General features: G+C 44.8%; 1 protein-coding gene and 1 long non-coding RNA gene across 3 annotated transcripts; one reads left to right on the top strand and one right to left on the bottom strand.

Annotated features, from left to right (window-relative positions):
- Positions 1-248: 248 nt before the first annotated feature.
- Positions 249-15,095, bottom strand: LOC128082463 (toll-like receptor 13). 2 transcript variants are annotated; one of them, XM_052686618.1, is made up of 3 exons: positions 14,991-15,095; positions 5,167-5,215; positions 249-4,820 (listed from the first exon to the last, which is right to left on the bottom strand). In XM_052686618.1, exons 2-3 carry the CDS (start codon positions 5,193-5,195, stop codon positions 1,922-1,924), a joined length of 2,928 nt encoding a protein of 975 aa, XP_052542578.1. In that variant the 5' UTR covers positions 5,196-5,215; positions 14,991-15,095; the 3' UTR covers positions 249-1,921. The 2 variants fall into 2 exon arrangements, with proteins under 2 accessions (XP_052542578.1, XP_052542579.1); XM_052686619.1 differs by having other exon boundaries at positions 249-4,573.
- Positions 7,692-20,333, top strand: LOC128082473 (uncharacterized). The gene is made up of 7 exons (XR_008207687.1): positions 7,692-8,528; positions 8,926-10,931; positions 11,844-11,911; positions 12,665-12,900; positions 13,371-13,516; positions 14,382-15,110; positions 16,949-20,333. It is a non-coding gene; the product is annotated as an uncharacterized LOC128082473 (long non-coding RNA).
- The last annotated feature ends 1,205 nt before the right edge of the window (positions 20,334-21,538 follow it).

Below are 21,538 nucleotides of genomic sequence, written 5' to 3'. Positions count from 1 at the left end.
TCTCAGCTGGCTGAGGTGGAGGCGTCTGCTCGTGCCCCTGCTTCTGGCTCTGCCTCTGCCCTCCGTCCTGCTCCTTCTTCCAGCACAAGGCCATGGGTACCCTGGGAATGTTCCTCTCAGTGTCCCACTGCTTCAGGGAGTCCCTCAAGTGCATCTGGTCGTGCTGAGGTCCTGCTGCTGTGCTGGGGTTTCCTGGAAACCCCAGGAAAGAAACCATTGCCATGCAAGGAAAGATGTAAAGCAAGTGGTTCTGCATGCAGCTCGTGTTTATGTATTTATAGCATAGCTGTAAACCACTTCAGGCCATCATCACCTGGCCACTCTCCCCTTTCAAACCAGGGCCAGCTGGAGGAGGTGGCTCAAGACCACATCCCATACTTGGATGTCCAGAGGGATGGTGCTTTTCTAACCTCTTTGGGCAACCTGTCCCAATGTGTGACCATGTGAATGGAAGTTCCTGTATTTCAGTGTGTCCTCTCTTGTCCCTTGCCTTGGCACAGCTGCAAAGAGTCTGGCTTTGTCTTCTTTCTTCCTCCCATTCGTTTTGCCTTTGTTTCTCCCAGTACCAGAATTTAACCTTTCCTCTCCCGAGCTGCTCATCAATTTTACAAGAGGCAAAAACAAACAATAAACAGACCCACCCTGAAACTACTACAGCACTTCTGCTTTTGGATTCAAGCTTAGGTAGAACACATCAGCAAGGATTTTGAGGATGCCTTTCCTCCCATAAAACGCATCCCTGTCAATAGCGGGTTCTGAGGTAGTAAATGGGGCACTCTGGAGTGGTTCTGGGGGAACTCCAGGTGTCTCTGGGGATATTAAAGGTGTTTGAAGGGAAAACAGAACTTTGGGAGGAGAATGCAGGGCCTGGAGGAACCTTGAAGGCAGGAGAGGCTGAGCACAGTATGGCTTTTCAAGGGGGAAAGGGGAGCTCCAGGGGGTTCTGGTGATACTGAGAGGGTTTGCGGGAGTTTGAGACCACCTGGGCTCTCCCACCTCAGCCCACTCTTTGCTCAGAATCTCTGTTTTCCCCCCATTTTGCAGCCAGAATCCCAAACAATGTCCAAAAAGAACTGAGGGACAGCGCTCCCCTCATCTGACTGTGCCATAAAATGCCATCCCAATCCACCTCACCCCACATATGACCAGAGCAAGGGACAAGTGAAGAGGAGCAGCCTCGCTTTATTGGGGACCCCTGTCTGTGCACAACAGAGCCTGCTGCACCCCAGGGGGGCAGTGCCTTGTGGGATCCCAGAAACTCTGCTCTGGGGGAGAAGAGCACTTTGGGAGTCCTTTGGGATGGGTACAAGCATTTCGAGGCAAGAAAAGCCAGTTTGAGGGGAACAGTCTAGAGCGAGGAAGGTTGTTCTTGGGCCTGTTTGGAGGGGAATCTCAGAATCTAATTCTACAGTACATAAGAATTTCGACAGTCACCTGAATTGGCAGATCTGAGTATGTGGAGCGAGAAAGGCCATTCTGGTGTCCTTTGGGATGGAAACCTGGCATTCTGGGATGAGAAAAGCCCTGTTGTGGTTCTCTCTGTGGTTGCTTCTCCTCTGCACAGCCAGTTGCTTTCCTCTCTGTGGCCCTGCAGTTGGATGTCCTCCATCTTACAGACAGCTTTTCTCCCATCTACAGCTAGTTGTCTTCCACCCTATGATCAGTTGTCCTCCATCTGATGGCTGGTTCTCCTCAACCCTACGGTCAGCTGTAGTCTTCTGTAAGGGCAGCTGTTGCACTCCATCCTACAGCTGGTTGTCTATACGGATAGTTGCTGCCCAGCCTATCACTGGTTCTCCTCCACCCTTTGGCCAGCTGTTGTCCTCTACTCTATGGATGGTTCTCTTTCACATTTTGGCCAGCTGTTGTCCTCCACCCTACGGCTGATCTTCCTCCATCCTACAGCCGGCTGACACCTCCACTATACCTGCTTGTCTCCCTCCCTAGGCCTTCCTGCCCCTCCACCCAAACTTTCTCCTTCCTCCTCTTCTCCTCCCTCTCCCCACCTCAGCGCCCTCTTCAGCCGTGCCCAAAAGAGCAGCTGGGCCGTGGGGTCGAGAGGCCAGCGCAGGTAGGTGCGCCGCAGCAGCACCCGTCGCATGCGGTGGTAGGCAGACAGCTCAGCATCGCCCACGTCCTCCAGCAGCACCAGCACCAGGATGTCACGCCGCTCGTCCAACAGCCGGTAGCTGGCCAACTGCACCTCCAGAGAGCACCACTCGCTGCGCAGGTAGCTGCGGCTCATCACACACACCGTCTTCCGGCTGTTGTAGACAGCATCCACGATGTTGTCAATGATGCTGCGGCCCGGCTGGAAGTCACGGTGGTGCAAGCAGAGTCGGAAGGAGCCGCGCTCCAGCTCAGGCACCAGCTTCTGCAACACCCAACTTTCATCAGCCGAATTGTAGGACACAAAGCTGTCATACAGGTAGCGCTTCTCCTCCCGCCGCCACCGCTGGTTGACCCAGCACCGCAGGAGGTACCAGTGGTACCTCAGCCTCCAGTAGGTGCGGTGGTACACCAACGGCACCAGCAGCAGCAGCAGCACTGCCGGCGCAGTCCCAGCAAAGAGATAGAGCCCCAGGTCCAGGAAGCAGACACGTGTGTCAAAGCTGTGGACGTAGGCATTGCGCTGTGAGCCGCAGGTGTAGTTGTAGGGGTAGACAACCTGCACACGGCTGTTGTTCAGCCAGCCCTGCAGCCACGTGTTGTCACAGGTGCAGCTCAGCGGACACTTGCGCAGGTCCACGTAGCGCAAGGAGGACAGCCGGCTGGCAACACTGGCATTGAAGGTCTTCAGCTCGTTCCTGGCCAAGCGCAGCACCTGCAGCTGGCTGAGGTTGCCGAAAACTTCCAGAGTGAGTGAGTGCAGACCTACATTCTCCAGGTCCAGGAACTGCAGGTTGCTCAGGTTTCTGAAGATGCCCTCAGGCAGGTCATGTATCCCATTGCTGCTGTCAGCCAATGTCAGGGAGCGCAGCTTGCCCAGGTCCTCGAAGACATCTGGTGGGATGGCCCGCAGCATGTTCTGCGACAGCGACAGCCACTGCAGCTCCACCAAGCCCTGGAAGAAGTGGTGAGGCAGCATCTTCAGCCCATAGGGCTGCTGCGCCTGCAGCTTAAGGTCGTACAGGCTGCTCAGGTAGCGGAAGGGTGGTGGCTGGCGCAGCCACTTTGAGATGTACTGCAGGTTGTTGGCCCGCAGGTCCAGCACCCCCAGGGTAGCCTGCACCGGGGCAAACACTCTGCTGCTCACCTCCAACAGTCTGTTGCGGTCCAGGTACAGCCTACGCAGTTTGGACAGTCCCTGCAGTGACTGTGAGGCCAGGTGGCGCAAGTTGTTGCCCCCTAAATCCAGCGTCTGCAGCTCAGACAGCCCCTGGAAGACACCGGGGAAGAGGACGGAGACACGGTTGTTGCGCAGGTTGAGGGTGCGCAGGCTGTGGAGGTCAATGAAGGAGTTGTTGTAGAGATCAGTCAGCAGATTGTTGTCCAGACGCAGCTCTGTCAGGTTGTGCAGCCCCCGCAGTGCCTGCCTGTCCAGAAACACCAGACTGTTAATATTGAGCTGCAACACCTGCAGGGCCGGGGCGTAGGCGAAGGCATGGAACCCAACAGTCAGGATGCGGTTAAAGCGGAAGGAAATGTTGTACAGCCGTGGCAGCACCTGGGCCCCCTGACAAGACGGCAGTTTCTTCAGCAGGTTGTGCTCCACTGTCAGCACTTCCAGCTCCTCCTGCTGCTTCTTGCTCAGCAGCTGGCCAGCACAGCCCACCTGCTGCAGCCGGTTCCCGGACAGGTCCAGCTCTTGCAGCACAGGACACGACGCCAGCGCATTACACTGCAGCACCTTCAGCCCGTTGCGTTGTAGCCGCAGCCGCTGCAAGGCCTGAGGACCCTGCAGCCTCAGGCACACCTTTTTCAGCCCATGAGTCCCCAACACCAGCCCAGAGAAATCCAGGCTGCGAGGCTGGATGTCAGAGATGTCCAACAGGCGGAAGACATCCAAGGGGTTGCCCATCAGGTGGAGCAGGCTGATGTTGCGCAGGTGGAGCTGGGCGAAGGCCTCCGCCTGTGAGATACTGTTGTAGGAGAGGTCGAGTATCTTCACATGCCATAGCATCTCCGGGCTTCCCCCTGCTAAATCCCCCAGAGAGTTGTTGCACAGCTGCAGGGTGTGCAGCGAGGCGGGTAGTGGTGGGCCTGGCCCCAGCGTTGTCAGGTTGTTTTCACATAGGTCCAAATGCTCCAGCTGTGCCAAGCCCTGCACCGCCACTGCCACCGCCCCCAAGCCGTTCAGCTGCCCGCCCCGCAGAGACAGACGGCGCAGGTTGAGCAGGGGGAGCAGAGCACCAGGTGACACCGTGCTCAGGGGGTTATGCTGTACCCACAGCGAGGACAGGTTGCCCAAACTGTTGAACACCCCTTCGGCGAGTGTGGTCAGACGATTGTGAGACAGGTTCAGCATCACCAGCACACCCAATCCATTGAAAGCACCAGGGGAAAGGGTCTCTAGATGGTTGTAGGCCAGGTCCAGGGTGAGCAGCCATGGCAGGCGGGCAAAGGCAGAGGGCTGCAGGCAGCGCATTAAGTTGTACGACAGATTGAGTGAGACGGCGTGTGGTGGCAGGTCAGACACTGCCAGGGCCGGCGACTCCAGGAAGCGCTGGATGCAGCGGAAGCGCAAAGATGGCCTGACATCCTCAATGCAGTTGCGAAAGCCATATGGGTGCACCTTTGGCATCAGTGTCACTGTCACCAGCAGCAGCAGCAGCAGCTGGGGTGGGCAGCAGTGGGGGGGACAAATCCTGGTGCTGGGCCTGGGGGACACAGGGAGGGTCAGGGGCTGGGGCACAGGGACCAGAACAGCCCAGTGCTGCCAAGGATGATTCACTGACCCCAACCAGTATAACCAAGTACTGCCCACCATGACCAGTATAACCCAGAGCACTACTGCTGCCCTCCTCCCTGCAAAACCCAGTGCAGAACTGGCTTGGCATATGGAGTTGAGAATTTGGGGACAAGAACTCTGTGTAAGATGAGGAGTGCTAGGGAAAGGGATGCAGGGATTTGCCGACAGGAAGGGTGCAGGGGATGGGACCAGTGCAGGATTGGGGGCAAGGACAGGGACAGAGCCATATAGGATCCCCCCTTTTCCCCTCTTACCGCGCCTTCTCCTCTGCTGTCTCCATCATCCTCAGCCGCTGTCTCCTTTCTGGGGTGAAAAAGGGAAGTTGTGGTATCACTTCATGTCACCACTGACGTAGGTGGTGGGAATTGCTGTCACATTCTAGAGGAGCAGCAGTGGCACCTGTCCCCAGTGCCCATGCCACCTCCCTGATGCTCTGTGTTGTGACTCCATGCCCCCCATATTCTCATATCTTTCATGTCCCTCATGTCTCCATGATCTCCTACATTCCCTGTGTCCCTTGGGTTCCCATGTTCCTCCGTGTTCCCACAATCTTCTATGCCCCCATGCCCCTGCAGATCCCTTGTCCTTCTAGCCCTCAATAATCCCCATGTCACTCTGTCATCATGTCTCCTCTTTTCCCCTGTTCTGCATGTCCCCCCTCCCTCTGTCACAAGATGCTGCTATCACTTCCCCTACCCTCAGCCCCCACAGAGCTTCCTACTGGTTTTGGTTCCTCCACTAGGTTATATAATGAAGGACTGGGCAGAACTGGATTGTACTGGGAGGGGGGAAAGGACAAAACTAAGGGAAGCCAATAGAGTGTGACAGATCTAGAGGCATCTAACGAGCTCTAGGGGCTAACAATCACGGTTTGACCCAGGGTCCAAGGGGCTCCAGCACGGCACAGGATGAGCAGCTCCAGGAGGTGGTGGGAGAGTATGAAGTGATCATACAGCACACAGAGCCACCACATGGAAGCAAGCTGCTGACACATCAATCCTGATTCTCTCTCCCTCTTTCACGCACCGGCTGTGGGGATAGTCAGTAAGGCACAAGCAAGCCAGCTGCCAGCAGTGTGGTTCAGCCCTTCTGTTGAGTGCTGGATCACCAGGGGTAGGGACATTGGAAATCTAGAAGAGGAATAAGCCCCACTAACCTGGCCTGGAGCACCTCCTGATGTGGAGAACCCACAGCCCCTCTGGGCAGGTGCGCCGGGGCCCTACAGCCCGCTGAGTGAAGAACTTCATTTTACCAGCTGACCTAAATTTCCCCTCTGTTAGTCTAAAGCCATTCTCCCTTGTGCTATCAGTATTAGACCATGTAAAAGGTTGGTCTCCCTCCTGCTTGTAAGCTACCTTTGAGTACTGGAAGGCTGCAGTGAGGTCTCCCTTGTAGGTAACAGTAAGCTATGCTGCTTGTTTGTTCACGTAATTCTAAAACTCTAAGTGTAACCACAGCCCTGTGGTCTGATTTCCTTCTGTGGGGATTCCTAAAGTACCTGCCTGTCCCCATAGCATCAGAACTTGCCATAGTTGGTAGGATCCTAGGGTAAGAATGTCTGGTTCCCCTCATCAATGGGATGCACTGCAAGAGTTTCATGGAATATGAATGGCAAGATCCAAATGGGATAGGGAATGGCTAAGGGCAGTAAGCTGCAATCCGAGAGTCACATGGGGCAAACTTAACGAATGGAAAGATACATGGGAAGAAAAAGACAAGAGGAGAGAAGGATGCTGTGTACACAGTAAGCCCGCTGGTGTAGAAAGACTGCACGTGACATGGACTGGAACTGCTGCTCTGAACTGTGATCAACAGCATAAACCCCCTGTCGTTTCGGCTTCTTGAATAGCCAACCTATTTTAAACCCAGTTTGTCCCACAAGGCGCGAAGCTCTCTGAGTCTCCTCTCCTGACAGCAGGTCCGAACTCTCCCCCAGGAGGCGCTGCTTCTGGAGGCTGCGGTGTCCCCATCATCACATGCCTTCCTCAGAGCTCTCACTGTGAGGAAAAAAGCATCCGTCTCATTCGTTACAGGCAGGTAATAAATGAGCCCGTGAAAACAGTCTGCAGGCACTAAGGAGTTACAGCATCCTACCAGGAAATGTCTGCTGGCAGCCAATGGAAGGAGCGACAAACAATGCAGATGACTCATGGCTCCAGCAGCAGAAAGCAGAGCTGTGCTGGCCATCTGCAGCAGCTTTGCTGTGTCACTTGTCCTTTTATGCCCGCGTTTTCAAATGTAAGTTGATATTTGCTTCCAATTTCTTTTAATTGAGCATTTGAATGTTAGCTTAACCTAGAAGAGCTTCCCCCATCCTAAGAAAAACATCTTCACTATAAGTTAATTTTTTAAAATGGAAACCTGAAATAAATGGGTTTCTATAATCTGCCTCCTGCCCATCCCAGCCTGGAGAAGATGGAAAAGTTGTCTGACACTTTTGGTGTCGTATTGAAAGGAACACAAAAACCGTTGGAGAAAATCATCTGAGAAATACTGGCTTTGTGATTGCTCCCAGTAATTAGCTCCCAGGCTTGTGGATCATGACACGTGTATGAGAAACAGAAACTGAAATCTCAACTTAGAACAATAAGCTCCAGGTCTGTCGAAATCAAATGAATTTTGATAGAATTCCAATGGATTTCCAACTCAGCAGTACCACAAAAATAATCAGATTTTTAAAAACAAATACAAAACAACAAAAAGTTGAGCTGCAGCTGGGTTTATTTCCTGTAGAAATGCCCAAGGGAATCCACAATTCAGTGCTTCCTGTACACAAGGAAGTCGCTGTCTGAAGTTAGACAGCAAAATGTCATTCTTGTGACCAAAATAAGGCTTTGCTTTCTCTGTAAATACAGCCTACTTGAATTCAGATATGCAATCCAACTGCAGCCGACCTTCAGCACGACATTCACTGCAGTAGTGCTGCTTACATCGCCTGAATTCAGCCTGACTGCTTTATGTCACGTTTTGATAATGTCCCATCAGATATGCAAGGAAGATCTTAATTTCCTTTTATGTGTGGATCTCATGAAAAGCAGAAGCATCCAGGCTTCTGGGGATATGACACACTACTGGTTTTATCAGTGGAATTGTATCAGCCTGCATCCAACCTCGTGGTTCTCTCCTATTTCCACTGCCTGCGTTCCCACTGATGGATGAAATTCCCTTTCCTAAACTGCCTCTCACCTTTGCTGCTTTTTACAGGGACTGGAAGTTGCTGCTTCAGGAAATAGCAGATGTCAGATGCTGTAAGCCTGAATGCTTTCTTCCTGCCTTCTCTTGGGTTTTTCCAGCATCATGGACTCACGGGGATAGCAAGTGATGAGCTACACGTCTCTCTGCTCACTCACCCACGAGGCATATAAGAGAAGTTATCTTTCATGAGAAAAATAAGGACAGGCTACGCCGAAAGAGGTCCCCACATAAATTACGGGCAGTAGTCACAGCCTGCTATTCAACTCCAGCACCATAATTTTTGTTTATTGTCCAGATTACGGTCTAACCAACTAGAGGCAACAGCAGCTGAGATCAGACCTGCAGAACTGCAGTGAGGAAGTGCCAGGATGCAGTGCTCCTCCCTCCTGAAAGACGCGTTCATGTAAGGAGACGCTTACAGGTGAGTGGGATTTCTAATCTTTGCTACACTCCATGATGTTGCTGAAGTACTTATGCTCAAAGACACTACAATAAAAATGCCAGATCTACCTGACATGGTTGGATAGTATTCTGCATAAAGTCAATTACAGCAGTGAGACAAATGGGAAATTCCTCGTATTTGGTGAATAATAGTTTAATGTTCCCAAAGGTCAGATATGAATATTTATATAATTTTAGTTTAAAAAAGCCGAACAATTTAAAGCAGCAGCTGCCAAAGCACTTTTATAAAAGTTTAGGAAACTAATTAGTACAATTCACGAGGTTTCTAAGTGTGAACTGTTGTTAGACTTTGTTTCAGGAAGAAATGTCCATGATCAGATGAAAATGTGACTTCATCTCAACAGCATTCTTCTCAGGAGGTCAATGTGGAATCTGCTGGCACAATTTACTGAGCCACTCAAATGCTCATACTTTTAACTTTAGGATTTATACAGCGGTGGAAGATTACCTGTCTCTTTTGGAACTGCCATATGCTTTTAGTTGCCTAAGTGAATGAGACAACCCCAGATTGTCTGTAAGGACGTGGATCCTAGTGGGCATGGTGGAGATGGGTTGATGATTGCATTAATGTTTTAGTAGAGGGTATTTAAGTAAAAGCAGTGTCAGATTTTATGTGCAAATACAGCAGAAGAGGGGGTTCTTCTACGCTGCACGGTTCAGCAGTACAGCAGGATGTGGGTGCGTGGTCAAGTTCATCCTACCATTGCTTCTTCCCCTACAGGTTTCTTTGTTCCTAACTTGCCCACAGCCTGCTTTCTCTCTTCCAGCACACTCTCTGCTTCTGCCTTTAATTTTGCAGGTTGCAGGTTTTTAATCAAATAACTCTATTTTAGACCATCTGACCTGTGGGTTATATATATAGATATATGGTATCATTGGGATGCTTTCTAGGGTGTTAGAAAAGGAAGAACATATTGGAGTGCCAGCAAAACTTGCTGAAGGTCATAGACATGCAGTGAATCAGAATCAAATGTTTGGAAGTTTTTTAACTGACTGCTCTGCCTGTCAGTGCCTAACGTAATGTCCTGCTCATTCAGCTGCTATTTAAGTTACTTGCAAACAAAAATGATGGAGAAAGGAGAAAAGAAGGCTCCCAGGAGCAAATGTAGCTTATAACCTGAAATGTAATTCTTACTGATTTAACCAAGTTTGATTTTTTTTTTAATTTTAATTGAAAATTGAAGCTCAATAATGCAGGAAAAAGAATCTCCTCAGAGAAGATGTTTGGACAAACTTTGACATAGAAAAATCCCTTCTCAAACCAATGAACTTGCTCTTGGAAATGATGAGAACATAAATATGGATCCCCAACTAACAAACGTTTGTTTGTTGTTTTCCAGTTTTGGAGTACTGTCCTGGGAGAACCTAAGCAGACAGGAACTTTGTAAGGGTATTTCTCTATTGCTTGTCTGATGTTACTGCGCCAGTCATTTCCCTTACTGTAGAGAAATGCTAACATAAACAGCACAGTCTATTCAAATGCGCCTTTGCCTTTTATTACGGTTAGAACAAAGTTTGTAAAGCATTATGTAATAATTATTGCAATCTAAGAACAATCCCCATTCTATAGAGGCAGACACTGAGAAAGGCTCCTCTGCTGCGGGCTGAGTTCTGCTCACCAGCTGACGGTAGGGCTCCTACATTTTGCAGGCTGAGAAAGACCTTCTCAAAGCGTTACACAGAGCGAACTGTGCTGGTATTCGCACAGCTTTCACGTCCAGCTGCCATCTTGTGGCTGCCCAACGTAACTTCTATCCACAATAGGACTGACATTATTACAAGGCTTTGCGTAAAACTGCGAGCTTAGGTTACATCCACAGCAATGGCACACATACCCGAGGTATCCGTGCATGCACTTTCCGGTGCTTATGTAGCTATTCGTTTGTGACTTATTGTTTGGAGCGAGTTATTTATCTTGAAATGGCCTGTTGCAGTAAGTAGTCATGGTCACTGTTAAAGGCTAGCACACCTACTAGCAAGAGTGTTAGCGCTTCTAGTTTTGCCTCTGAAAGCAGTCTTTGTTTTAATGTACATGAAATAACTTATGCTGAATATCACATAAGAGTTCTGAAGTCTCAGAATTTATTTAAAAAGAAAATCAAAGGATGTCTGAGGTAGAAGCTACTTAAACTGATTTAATCTAGTTCAGCCAGCTGTTCACAATAGCACAGTTAATACCCAATAACATTCTTAGTGTAGTTGCAATATATTGATGCCAAACATATATACAATCTGATTTGAAATGTGGTATTTAAAATGCTTTATTCCTCCTGCAAGATGTGTAGACCTTCTAAATGGAACTTTTACTGGTTTAAATAAGGAAGCAAACTCTACTGCAAGCTACAATCTGATGTGCACAAAGGTTTGTGCAATCTTAAGTTTACTTCCATACAAGGACATCACTTGATTCTTTGATCTTTGTGGTACGAAAGCAGGAAAGCTTTTGTCTTTATTGCCTTTCTGGATATGCTAAAGAGCTGGAGAGTACTCTTTGGTGCTTCCAGTTCATTTAAGAGTTGAAGAAAATAGACACTGTGAAGTTTTCTGACTGGTCTTCTCTAGAAACCATCTCAACTGCTACCCAAGGTTGTAGAAATCAGCGTCCTTCCAGTCGCCAGCTGTATCAGACTGGGAAATGCAAGTGAGAGCAAGTGTCAGCCTCAAGTAGAAACAAGCTAGTTCTAGAACCCAGGCAGGCGTTCTTGTACGTACTGGTTAGAAAGCATTCATTCCAAAACCCAGACAGTGTTTGGATGGATATTATGTCCAGAATGACTGTGGCAAAGGTACTGGAGATACTTGAGAACTGATTCCTCCCTAAGTGTTGAAGTGTAAAGAGCAAATCCCCTGCAGATGTACCTTAGTTTTCCCCACCTTGTACAAGAACCAACACATCCTTACTGCAGACATAGTGTGGAACACTAAACTCCTGCCACTTGGATGCTTGAAGGACAACACGCTATAGCTAGCGCAGCGTACATATCTCCGTACGGGGCTTTGCTCACCTTCTCCTGCATAATCAAAAACTGGATTTTAAATTGGAAGCTGGAGAAAGAGAAACAGGGTAGGCTTGAGTCAGATTCTACACCCACTAACGTGTTAAAATGCAAAGGTGTTCTATGCAGTTCGTTACCACTACGTATCAGCATACTCGAGTGTTACATATACTGTCACCATAAAATGGCAGTGTCAGTATTCTAGCTCCTGACAAACGTGAATTGAGCAAACATTCTGTACTCTTACCAGTGTTCCTGTGCTATATTTTTTTCCCCAGGAGACAGCACTTAATGCATGCAAAGGTTCAGAAGTATTCATACTGAGACAGGTGTACACAACTCAGAGGTGAGTACATTGCATGTTTTTGAGAGTCTTACAAGATTATATCCTAAGCTTCTTGACTCTCTTACCAGTGCTGGCATTGCATAATAAAACACTTCGGAGAAAAATGTCCCAAACTCTTTTTTGTGTCCCTAACAAGGTCAACTATATTTAGTTAACAAAACCCTGTTTTACCTTCTTACTTCAGACATCCTTTGCCTAGAAGTCACTTTGAACCTCTCCTTGAGAAGGCCTTAATGCAATGGCAAAATCTAGACTTTCTTGGGTGTTTTTCTTTTTTCCCTAAAATGTCAGTTTGGGAAAAAAGCATCTACAACTCATTTTCTTAAACAGCAAGGACAACTGTTTTGTGATTACTCAACAACCCTATCAACTCTCATTTTCAAAGTGATGTTGGAACTTGTTGCAGGCCTACCCATGTCAAAAGAACTGAAGATTGTGTACCTAGATAAGAGCTAACTTTACACTGAACAACTCATTTTTTACTGAGACGATGGCTGCTGGAAGCACAGGCTGCAGAAACAGTGTAGGACAGCAGTAAAAATTAGGACAGGTAGCCTACAGGTCTGTGCTCTGCCACAGCAACAGAGGCAATTAGGTGAAGTTGAATTAAGCGAATCTAAAGGCTCAACAGCTGCACGCTCACCCCCTTATCTGCACTGATACAGCCTTAGATTCCAAGACAAAGCTGCTTAGGAAAGAGTTTGGAAGAAAGTTTTCAGGGTAATTCTTCTCTATTTTCATTTTTTTTCCCAGGTCACCTGTTTACAAAAACTCAACCAAGTAATGACAGAGAAAATCCCTCTTGTAGCACCAAACTTGTCAACTATTCTACTTGATAGCAGTATGAATAATGCAGGAAGAGAAAATATTCTTGAGATGGATCTGGCAAATTCTATCCCACGGAACACAACAAAGAAAGATCTCTACTTTGAAACATATTCAGCTCAGCTATTCCAAGAAAAGGATAAACATTACTATTAGTGCTACATGTACGTGTTTTCCAAGTACAAGAGTCTGTTCTCAGATCTTTGCCCTCTGCTGGTGTCATCCAAAGCATGAGCTGACTGTAGAAACACTTTTTCTGTATTCCTCCTACCTTTGGAAATAAATCTCGAGCCACAGGGAATTAACTAACTTGTAATGACATCTGCATTTCCAAGCATTTAGTTCTGACCAACAGCTGCCAGATTTAGAATAGGATTTTCTGTAACTTAAGAAACAAATTCCTACAGAATTCCTGAAAAACATGAAGCACACAGCAGTATGTGCTAAAATCTTCCTGGGAGTAGTGACCTATTAACAAGCGCCCAAAGAAGAGCTAGTAATTAAAAAGGAGTTCTCCCATCAGTTTTAACTTTATTATCAACTGAAGAGGACTGGAATGAAACATTATATTCTGTTGCTGTTCCATTTCCAGGTCTCATCTTACTCCTTTTGTACTTTCTGTTTTTCTTGCTAGATCACCCAGGCTCTAACAGTAGAAGGCCATTTTGTATTCTTCCCTTGTCTTGTCTGCATTCAGGCAAAGAAAACAGTTACCATTAGGACTCACCCCTGGCACTTCAGCACAGATCACAAACTATGCACCTTGAAAACCAGCGACAGGTAAGACTCAATTTCCATTTCCAGAGGGCAGTGTTCTCCCAGATCCCAGATTGTAGTTCTAAGCTATAAAAGTAGCTACTCACTGTTGAAAATGGTGACTAGTGAACCACTTATTTCCTTATGTGGTCTCAGATTTCCTGCTGACATGGAAACTGCTTTTGACTTGTGAAGCTTGCCTCTGTCTGTAGGTGAAAAGCTCAGTTTCTTGTTTGTTTGTTTGTTTTCTTATTATTTTTGCTGGTTGGTTTCAAACTGGCATGTGATCTGGCTGGCCATCCTTTTCAATTTACTACTGAGTGATGGCATGATTTGAGCATTAAACAGTTGACCCATCCATGCAGGAAAATTCATCTCAGAACTCTGCTGTCAACACTCAGAAATCAGAATGACAGAGGCACAGTCTCCAAAGTAACAGTGGTCTTTGGCTTTTAATTTTCCCTTGGTGTACTGTACTCACTGAACAGTAAAACCCCTAGTGGCAGTGCTAAGTATTCAAATTGGCACAAGCCTAATTTGTTTTGTGAAGAGGCAGAACCCAGCGCTCTTGTTCATTTTTACCAGTAGTGTTAGTGGTTTTTCTGTTTGTTTGTTTTGTTGGCCTTTGATATATATATATACATATATATATATCATATATTGAAGTTCCTGTTTCCACAGCACGTTTCAAATAGTTCCACAATCCTGAGTCCCCTGTTAGCTGCCCTGCTACCAGCTACAGGACAACATTTCCTATTTGCGTAGAGCCAAAAAGTTTTGGATGAGGTTTGATCCAGTTGGTAAGATGAATGAATTGGGCCAGATTGGAAAATTTCTTCCTCTTTAACAATCCAAAGACTTTTGAAACACTTTTTTTGTTTACTATCAGAGTCATCATGGAATCATTTGAGTTGGAAGGGGCAAAGCAGCCATTGCATAGGTTCCCTCCTGAGATATCCTGCTGCTGTGACTTTTGTTGAGGTTTGTTAACTGGACTTGGAATGACAATGACTCACTTTCCTCTGTCATAACCTGTTGACTGAAGTCAGTCGCTCCTGCAGACCATGGTTTTATTCCTCTCATGGAAAAAGCCAGCTGGATTAAAAGATCACATCAACCCACTGCTTGCAGCAATCACCAAGATTGGTACAACAAATTCTAGTTTTGGACCTCAGAGGGGAGGAGTGCAATGTGCAACATGGTAAATACTATGCAAGTCAGATGACACCTTATTTCCTTGACTTTAGAAGACAGGGAAACAGATTATGAGTTTTTGGGATCACACAAAGGAAAAGCAGCTGTTATTAATCTTTCCAGCTAAGTGAATTAAGAAATATTTCTCACACAGGACCTCAAGTCTTAGAAATTTTACATTACACATATAAATTATTCTATTTTTACTTGCAAACAGTCATGCAGCCTTAAAAAAAAAGGCAGTGATAGCAGCACTTTGGAGAGGTAGGCTTAAAGTGTTTGGTAAATGGAAAAACATTAATACCTTACATCCATGTTGTTCTCTGTGTATGTCTGCAGCTCAGCGTGAAGTTAAACCAGACAGAAGAGATCTCAAGCTGATTGTTTTTGAAGTCATGGTTCTGCTGACCTGCAAAGGAAAATAGTAAGATCACCTTTGTTACAATGAAAATGAGGTTATAGAAATGCTGGGTTTTCAACTCACAGAGGGATTCCTTCAAGCTGCAAAGCACTGAAATAACATGAGAAAGTTCACTAAACAATCTACAAGGATTTCAGACACAAAACCTATATTGTTCTGTTCCCTGCATTGCATTTGTTCTCTGCAGTTTCAAACTGCTTACCTAATTCAATCATTTGGCATGCTGTAATATTAGATTTAGCAGTGATGTGTTTTCTAGGCACAAGTGAAATAAGAAATTTGTTAATTCACATACTACAATACTGCTAGAATCATAAACTTCAATGAGAAATTGCTTTTATATACATTCATTAAGCTTTTAGACTGCCTTGAGATAAAACTGTTACAATCAAAATCAGTATAAGAATGTGTTGAAAATGGTTTTGCCAATTAAAGGCTGACCCCGCTGTTGGTGGTTGTTTTGTGGCTTTGTTTTCTGGTGTTTTGTTTTCTATTTGCACTTTAAGTGGGATCCTTAAACAGACCAGCATAGCTGATGAAGAGGAGAACCACTGACTTGGTGTTGAGCTTGTATGGAAGGATCAGATAACCAGAGTAAAACAGATCATCATTCATTAATTTGGGAATTACTTATAGAAATTTATGAAGGAATCTTTCAATATTATTGAAACTTCATTATCAGCTTTTAGAAATGATTCTTTTCCATTCTGCTACTGAACATTTTTATAACTCTGACAGATGTACCAGCTGGTGGACCACACTAATCTGCCATTATTATTATTACTATATTGTTTCTGACAAAAAACAGTTTTGGCTCTCACTCTCCTTGAAACAGCTTCTTAGATGAGAATTTCATTTGAAGCCAGACTTAATCCTAGTCTTAACTGTTAATTAGGGAACTGGCATGGAACAAGTGGGAGCAGAAGTTATCTGTTTTTAGACAGATTTTGTTCTTGTATTTAGCTTTCCAACTTAAGTATCTGTAATAGGATGTGAGTTGCTGATCCATTACTGTTGTGTTTACCTAGATTTTTGTCAAAATAATCCAAGAAGACAGTTAGTAACCAATTACAGAACACAGGCAAATCTGTTATTTCATGTTCAAATGAGCCTGAATTTAATTCTTTAAGTGTGTTATTTAATAATTAACTCTAACCCATAATTAGATTTTTTTGACACCTACTCAACTGAAATAAGTGCATGAGTTTGAGGTTTTGTATGGATACATACATGTCATCAACTAACTGTGCCACTGCCAAAACCTTGTTATTAACAAACTTAAACTAATGCAGGCTTATGCCTCCATGCAGGCAAATGCAAAGAGCTTCCTCATAAACCTCTTGTGCGATACAAGCATTTAAACTTTGGGTTTGTTGACAGTTTCAGCCCTTGGGAATCTTTCTGTGGTGTGATATTTCAGAGAGATGCTTCAGTTGATTGAAATGAAGCTGTTTTTGATGTGAAAAGTTTTGATGCAGAACAGGGAGGCGGTGACCTGAAGTAAGCTTTCATTTTGTCATACCAGAAACACACACTCTTAAGAGGCCACAAGTTGGTGATGCAATAAAGACATCGATGTAGATATGTTGGTCACTGATGTGAAATACCAAACTGCTTAAAGCTTATGGTATTTTACACTTGTATGCCAACCACGTTCATCTAAAAGGATTTCTATTTCCTTATCCCTCTTTCCCGTAGTTCTCACAAAATGCAGAATAAGCAACACTGAGCAAGAGCTGTACAGATCTATTGAAGGAAAATACTAGAAGTAGGCAGGGTTTTTTTTTGTATTTCTTTTTGTATTTCTTTTTCCTTGACTTTATCAGTATGTATTCTTCTAGGAGCTGCTCACGGCCATCTTTTGCTGACTCATACAAAGAGGACCATCCCCTGCCCCTTGCTCCTTTCTGCTATCTATACAGCGCCCTTATCGCAGCTGGGATACTTCCTGTAGCAAAGGAACTTCTGCACTAGAATTTTTTGAAGTTAATTTGTAGACAATTAATCTGAGGTGCTGGAATGGAGCTTCTGAGAGATTAGTCTTTCCAGTAGAGAACAAAACAAAGCTATAAATACCACTCAGTAGTTGTCACCAACATGTATCACCATAGTCCCAAACAGGGGAAGACAAGTGCATGCTCACAAAATCCTCATTTCCCAAACTTTAAAAATAATGCATTAATGGACTCAAAGCGTACACAAAAGAATTTTTACACTGATTAGTCTAAAATGTAGAGCTGGGGAGTTGGATTTGATGACCTTTAGGAGTCCCTTCCAAATGATTCCATGATTCTGTATTTATACCAGCTGAAGTGCTAGCCAAACCTTAAATATTTACATGGTATCATTTCAGTTCTGCACGATCTTGCAAACACTTTCATGTACCGCAGCTTCAGTCACCTGTGCCATCCACGTGAGCTAAGTGCATACACAAATACCTGTGGGGCTGGTTTGGTAGGAAAAGACCTAACCATCATCAAGGCTGGCATAGAGAATTCAAATTTCTTCATTGTCAATTATGTGATAATGATGATATACACCTATTAGGTATGCTTTCCCCTAGCAAGTGCTTTCCTCTTTTTCTAAGTCTGCTGCATTTTTTTTTTCATGCACACTTTTCTCATTCTTTTTCTCCTACCCTCTCTGCCTCCTTTGTAAAATATTATTCTAGAGCTCAAAAGGACTCAGAATTTCTGTTTTTTTCCTCATCAAAAGAAATAAACCCCTGTTTGCCTCACTTGGCACACCCTTTAGTGAGGACATGGTTGACCTGACAGCTGGTATGTCAGCAAAGTTAAACAAGACTCATGGATTTTGAAGGTAAGTCCACCATAAATTAAGCTGCCTGATGAGGTCTGCAGAGAACATATTTAATGAGTTGTGTTATATTAGAGGTCTAGTGTAGCTGCAAGAGTATGTTAACTGTAATTCAGTGTGCGTTTAAAAAGTGGGCTGCTGATAACTGCATTTTTCTTAATCCCAGTGTGAGAAAAATGGTGGATAAAAGTTCAGACATAATATTCTAGTTCTTGCATTGATAAGAAATAATTTGTAATGGGTATTTTGCTGTTTCCTACCTTTATTTCTCTTCTTCCAAAGATACATCCCAGGTAATATTTAGAGATCTTTATCCCCAAACTGCAATCTGCACAGGTCTGTACAGTTGGCCTTTGTTGTTCCACAGAAGTACGAGGTGCAGAGGACAAGAGGGAATGGCCTTAAGTTGTGCCATAGGAGATTCAGGTTGGATATTAGGAAAAGGGATGTGGGCATGGGGGATTGCACTTAGTGGTCTTAGAGCTCTTTTCCAACCTTCTTAATGATTCTACGATCAGTTGAAGGAACTGCGTACTCTTCCAACCAGGCTGAATTAAATGGCAGCTAGTGATTTAGAATAAAAACTTCACTCTTTGAAATATGATAACCTTCCACAGTATTTCGACACGTTTCCAGCTGTTGGTCTTGAACTTTCCACACAGCAACAATACCCACATGAGCAGAAAACACAGCTTCCCGTCAGAAGGAATGTGGCAGCACTCCCGAAAGGTCTGTACAGCTTGTTCGTTCTTTAGGTTTCAGAGAAAAGTGCTTGTGTGTGCTAACAGAATGACTACCAAAATTATCTCCTTTTCCTTTATTGACTAAAAAAGGCTTTATATATATATATATATATATTTCTTTGTCCAGTAGGAAAATTCAGTAAAATGTTACCTGGGGGGAAGAGGGGGTAAGGGTAGGCACTGAACTAGCTATTGTTTTCTATTCTATGCTGGCAACATTTTAGCTGCAAAACAGTATTCAGCCCTAAGCATGGACTGAGCAGAACCCAGAAAAGAAGGCTGATCAGCAGTGAAGAAACTTGACAAGTAAGGGCAAGCTGATGCAATGGTGTTTGTTTGGTCTAGCAAAGCTGAGGCGAAGAAAGATGGAACAGTCTGGAACAGAGGTAGTGAACATCCAGTGATGAAACAGGATCTGGCACCAACCAGCTGTCTGCCCTTCATGACAAAGCAGTGGCTCTCAGGCAGATGTTCAGGAAACATAAAAGACAGTCCTCCTCCCCTCCCACACCCAGAGCAGAGCGTATTCATGGACCATTTTCTACCCAACCAGGAGAGCTTCAGCAGACAAAATTAACTTAAACAGCAGTGGTCCGCTAAGCATCTTCCCTCCATGTGCCCAATGGGTATCTAGGGATCTGTTTATGCAAACTACAAATCACATACTTAACTTTTTGCTGAATGACTATAAATAACTACACTGTAACTTAAGCAGTATTTACCTCACCACAATCTACCTACGAAGTCATGTCTGTTTTCAGCTCAGCTATCTGGAAGACAGAATAGAGAACACCCTCAATTTTCTCTTTATTGGCTATTGGGTAGGATGGGGAGAGAATTCTCAACATTAAAATATTTTCCTCTCTCTTTTTTGCATGAAATCATAGAAGAATCAAGAAAAAGTGACTACATACCAGGTTAAAATGCAAATGAAATCATAGGAAAAATAAAAGAATACATGATTTGTGTTGAACAGGTGAGATCTCACAATGAAATATGATTGTTTTCCGAGGGACTGCATGTCTTAGACAAGTTGCCCTGTACCCTGAATGAGACAAGAACTTCAGCTCAGGGAAGCTTAAACAAAGAGAATAAATACTTCTGTCTTCTTCCTTCTGCTCTGACTTTGTGGAGCTGGTTCAAATGCAGTCCTCATAGCTCCAGCTAAGACCTGTTCTTCCAGCTAAAATCAATTGTATCCTGGAATTCAAGGCTATAGGTAAATTTATTTTACAGAAACCTCTCACTTAGGTACAGAATTAACTAAACAGAATTAAATATTTAAGAGAAGGGAAATGCCAATGCTGGTTTAAATTACCATGTATTTCATTTAAATTATCGTGTATTTCAAACCCAAAATTTGACAGTCTGTGGTTTTGTTTTTCTGTATGAAAAAAAGTAATGGGGCAGAAGTTTGAAAAGCTCAGCTGCTATACTTTGCTTGAGTGTGTTTAATAAGTAAATAAATTAGCAGTAGCAACTCTTGTTCTCTCTGCCCTAACTGGCCACCTGGAAGTGAGAGCTGTCACTTCTTGCCAGGTCTCCATATGGTTGTCCTCAGTAGCAAGAGAAGATGCATGCATAGCCAGTGGGCCTTTTTTGTTGGCCAAAGGAAGGCTTTTTAAAGAAAAAAAAATTACCTGTATCTCACAGCTGTAATTTTACTATACAGGATACAGTGGATTCAGCTGCAAGAGCATGCACAGCAGCTGGCTTCTGCCTGTTTCAGTGCAATCTGTCTCTGATCTTTATTCTAATGAAAAAGATAAAGGGTAAGTGTAACGTGCATTATTCCAGCATCCACTAACCCAGAAGAGCAATTTATCCAGTAACAAAACACTTCAGTAATAAACTGCAATAAGGACAAAGATAGAGTTGTTCTTGTAGCACGGCACTGAGCAACCCACACAATTGATCTCCTGAAGTGTGAGGTGAGGACACGTACAGGGCTCCAGCCATGAGGTCTGTTGCATGCAATGACACTGATGACCCATTTTAACAATTAACCTGGCTGCCTCCTAGAGTTTCAATGTAAGCTGATGTCTTCCAAGTTTTTCCCAATAGTGACACTGAGGTAAAAATATCTGCCTGACCTCCACAGGCAGTAATGTGACACCCAGAAGCAGAGGTTTGGTCTCCTTTATCGTGCAGCCTCAGCTCTGCCATACGAGTCCAAGCGATCGCTCTCACTTCACTTCCTCTTACACATCCACATGAAAATAAAGACATCAGTGTCACCAATGTGCATTATCAGCAACCTATCTCTCCTTAAATTACTGGTATTCAAGATGCTCAAAGTTCGTGGGATTTAAGCTATGGAAAATAATACTGGAAAAAAAGAAAAGAGCAGTAAAGTGTAAAAGGTAACCATTTCCTTCTGGAGCTAGAATATAAGGACATGCGGCACGGCTCTGACTCTTTTCAAAAGTTTGATTTACAGCAATTCACAGTATGTGATTGGGAAGCTGAAAAGGCTTTTCATAGTTGTGGGGATCTTGCATAACTCGGGATACTCTGGGCAGTTCTTAATTAGTCCACTAGGATTTGCTCTGCGGGACACTATGCATCAAATAATCAAGAGCCAAGTGTGGAACAAAGGAGCAAAGTGCAAAATACACACAAATAGACTGCTGAGAAATCATTTCTGTTAGCAAAGCCAACCATAATTTTAACTTTAGGGCTGAATACCTTCTAATACTGGGAAGGAACAAATCAGAAATTGGAACAACTGCGCTGGCAGACAAAAGACTAAACCCATTAACAGGGCTATCCTATTGATTGCAAAGGCAAATGGACTGGCAATAAATCCTCCTGTGCTACATCAAAATGCAATTCCCCTAATCTTCAAGACTCTTTTAACGTTAAAATGGT

This window comes from Tympanuchus pallidicinctus, unplaced genomic scaffold (assembly GCF_026119805.1).
Source record: "Tympanuchus pallidicinctus isolate F22 unplaced genomic scaffold, pur_lepc_1.0 scaffold22, whole genome shotgun sequence".
Classification (NCBI taxonomy): Eukaryota; Metazoa; Chordata; class Aves; order Galliformes; family Phasianidae; genus Tympanuchus; species Tympanuchus pallidicinctus.
This window is presented reverse-complemented; position numbering and strand designations above follow the sequence as displayed.

Bases quoted from the DNA above. Each gene is read 5' to 3' on its own strand.
- LOC128082463 (XM_052686618.1), bottom strand. From the start codon at position 5,195: ATGATGGAGACAGCAGAGGAGAAGGCGCG. The intron at 4,821-5,166 runs GTAAGAGGGGAA...TGTGTCCCCCAG, and splicing joins ACAGCAGAGGAGAAGGCGCG to GCCCAGCACCAGGATTTGTC.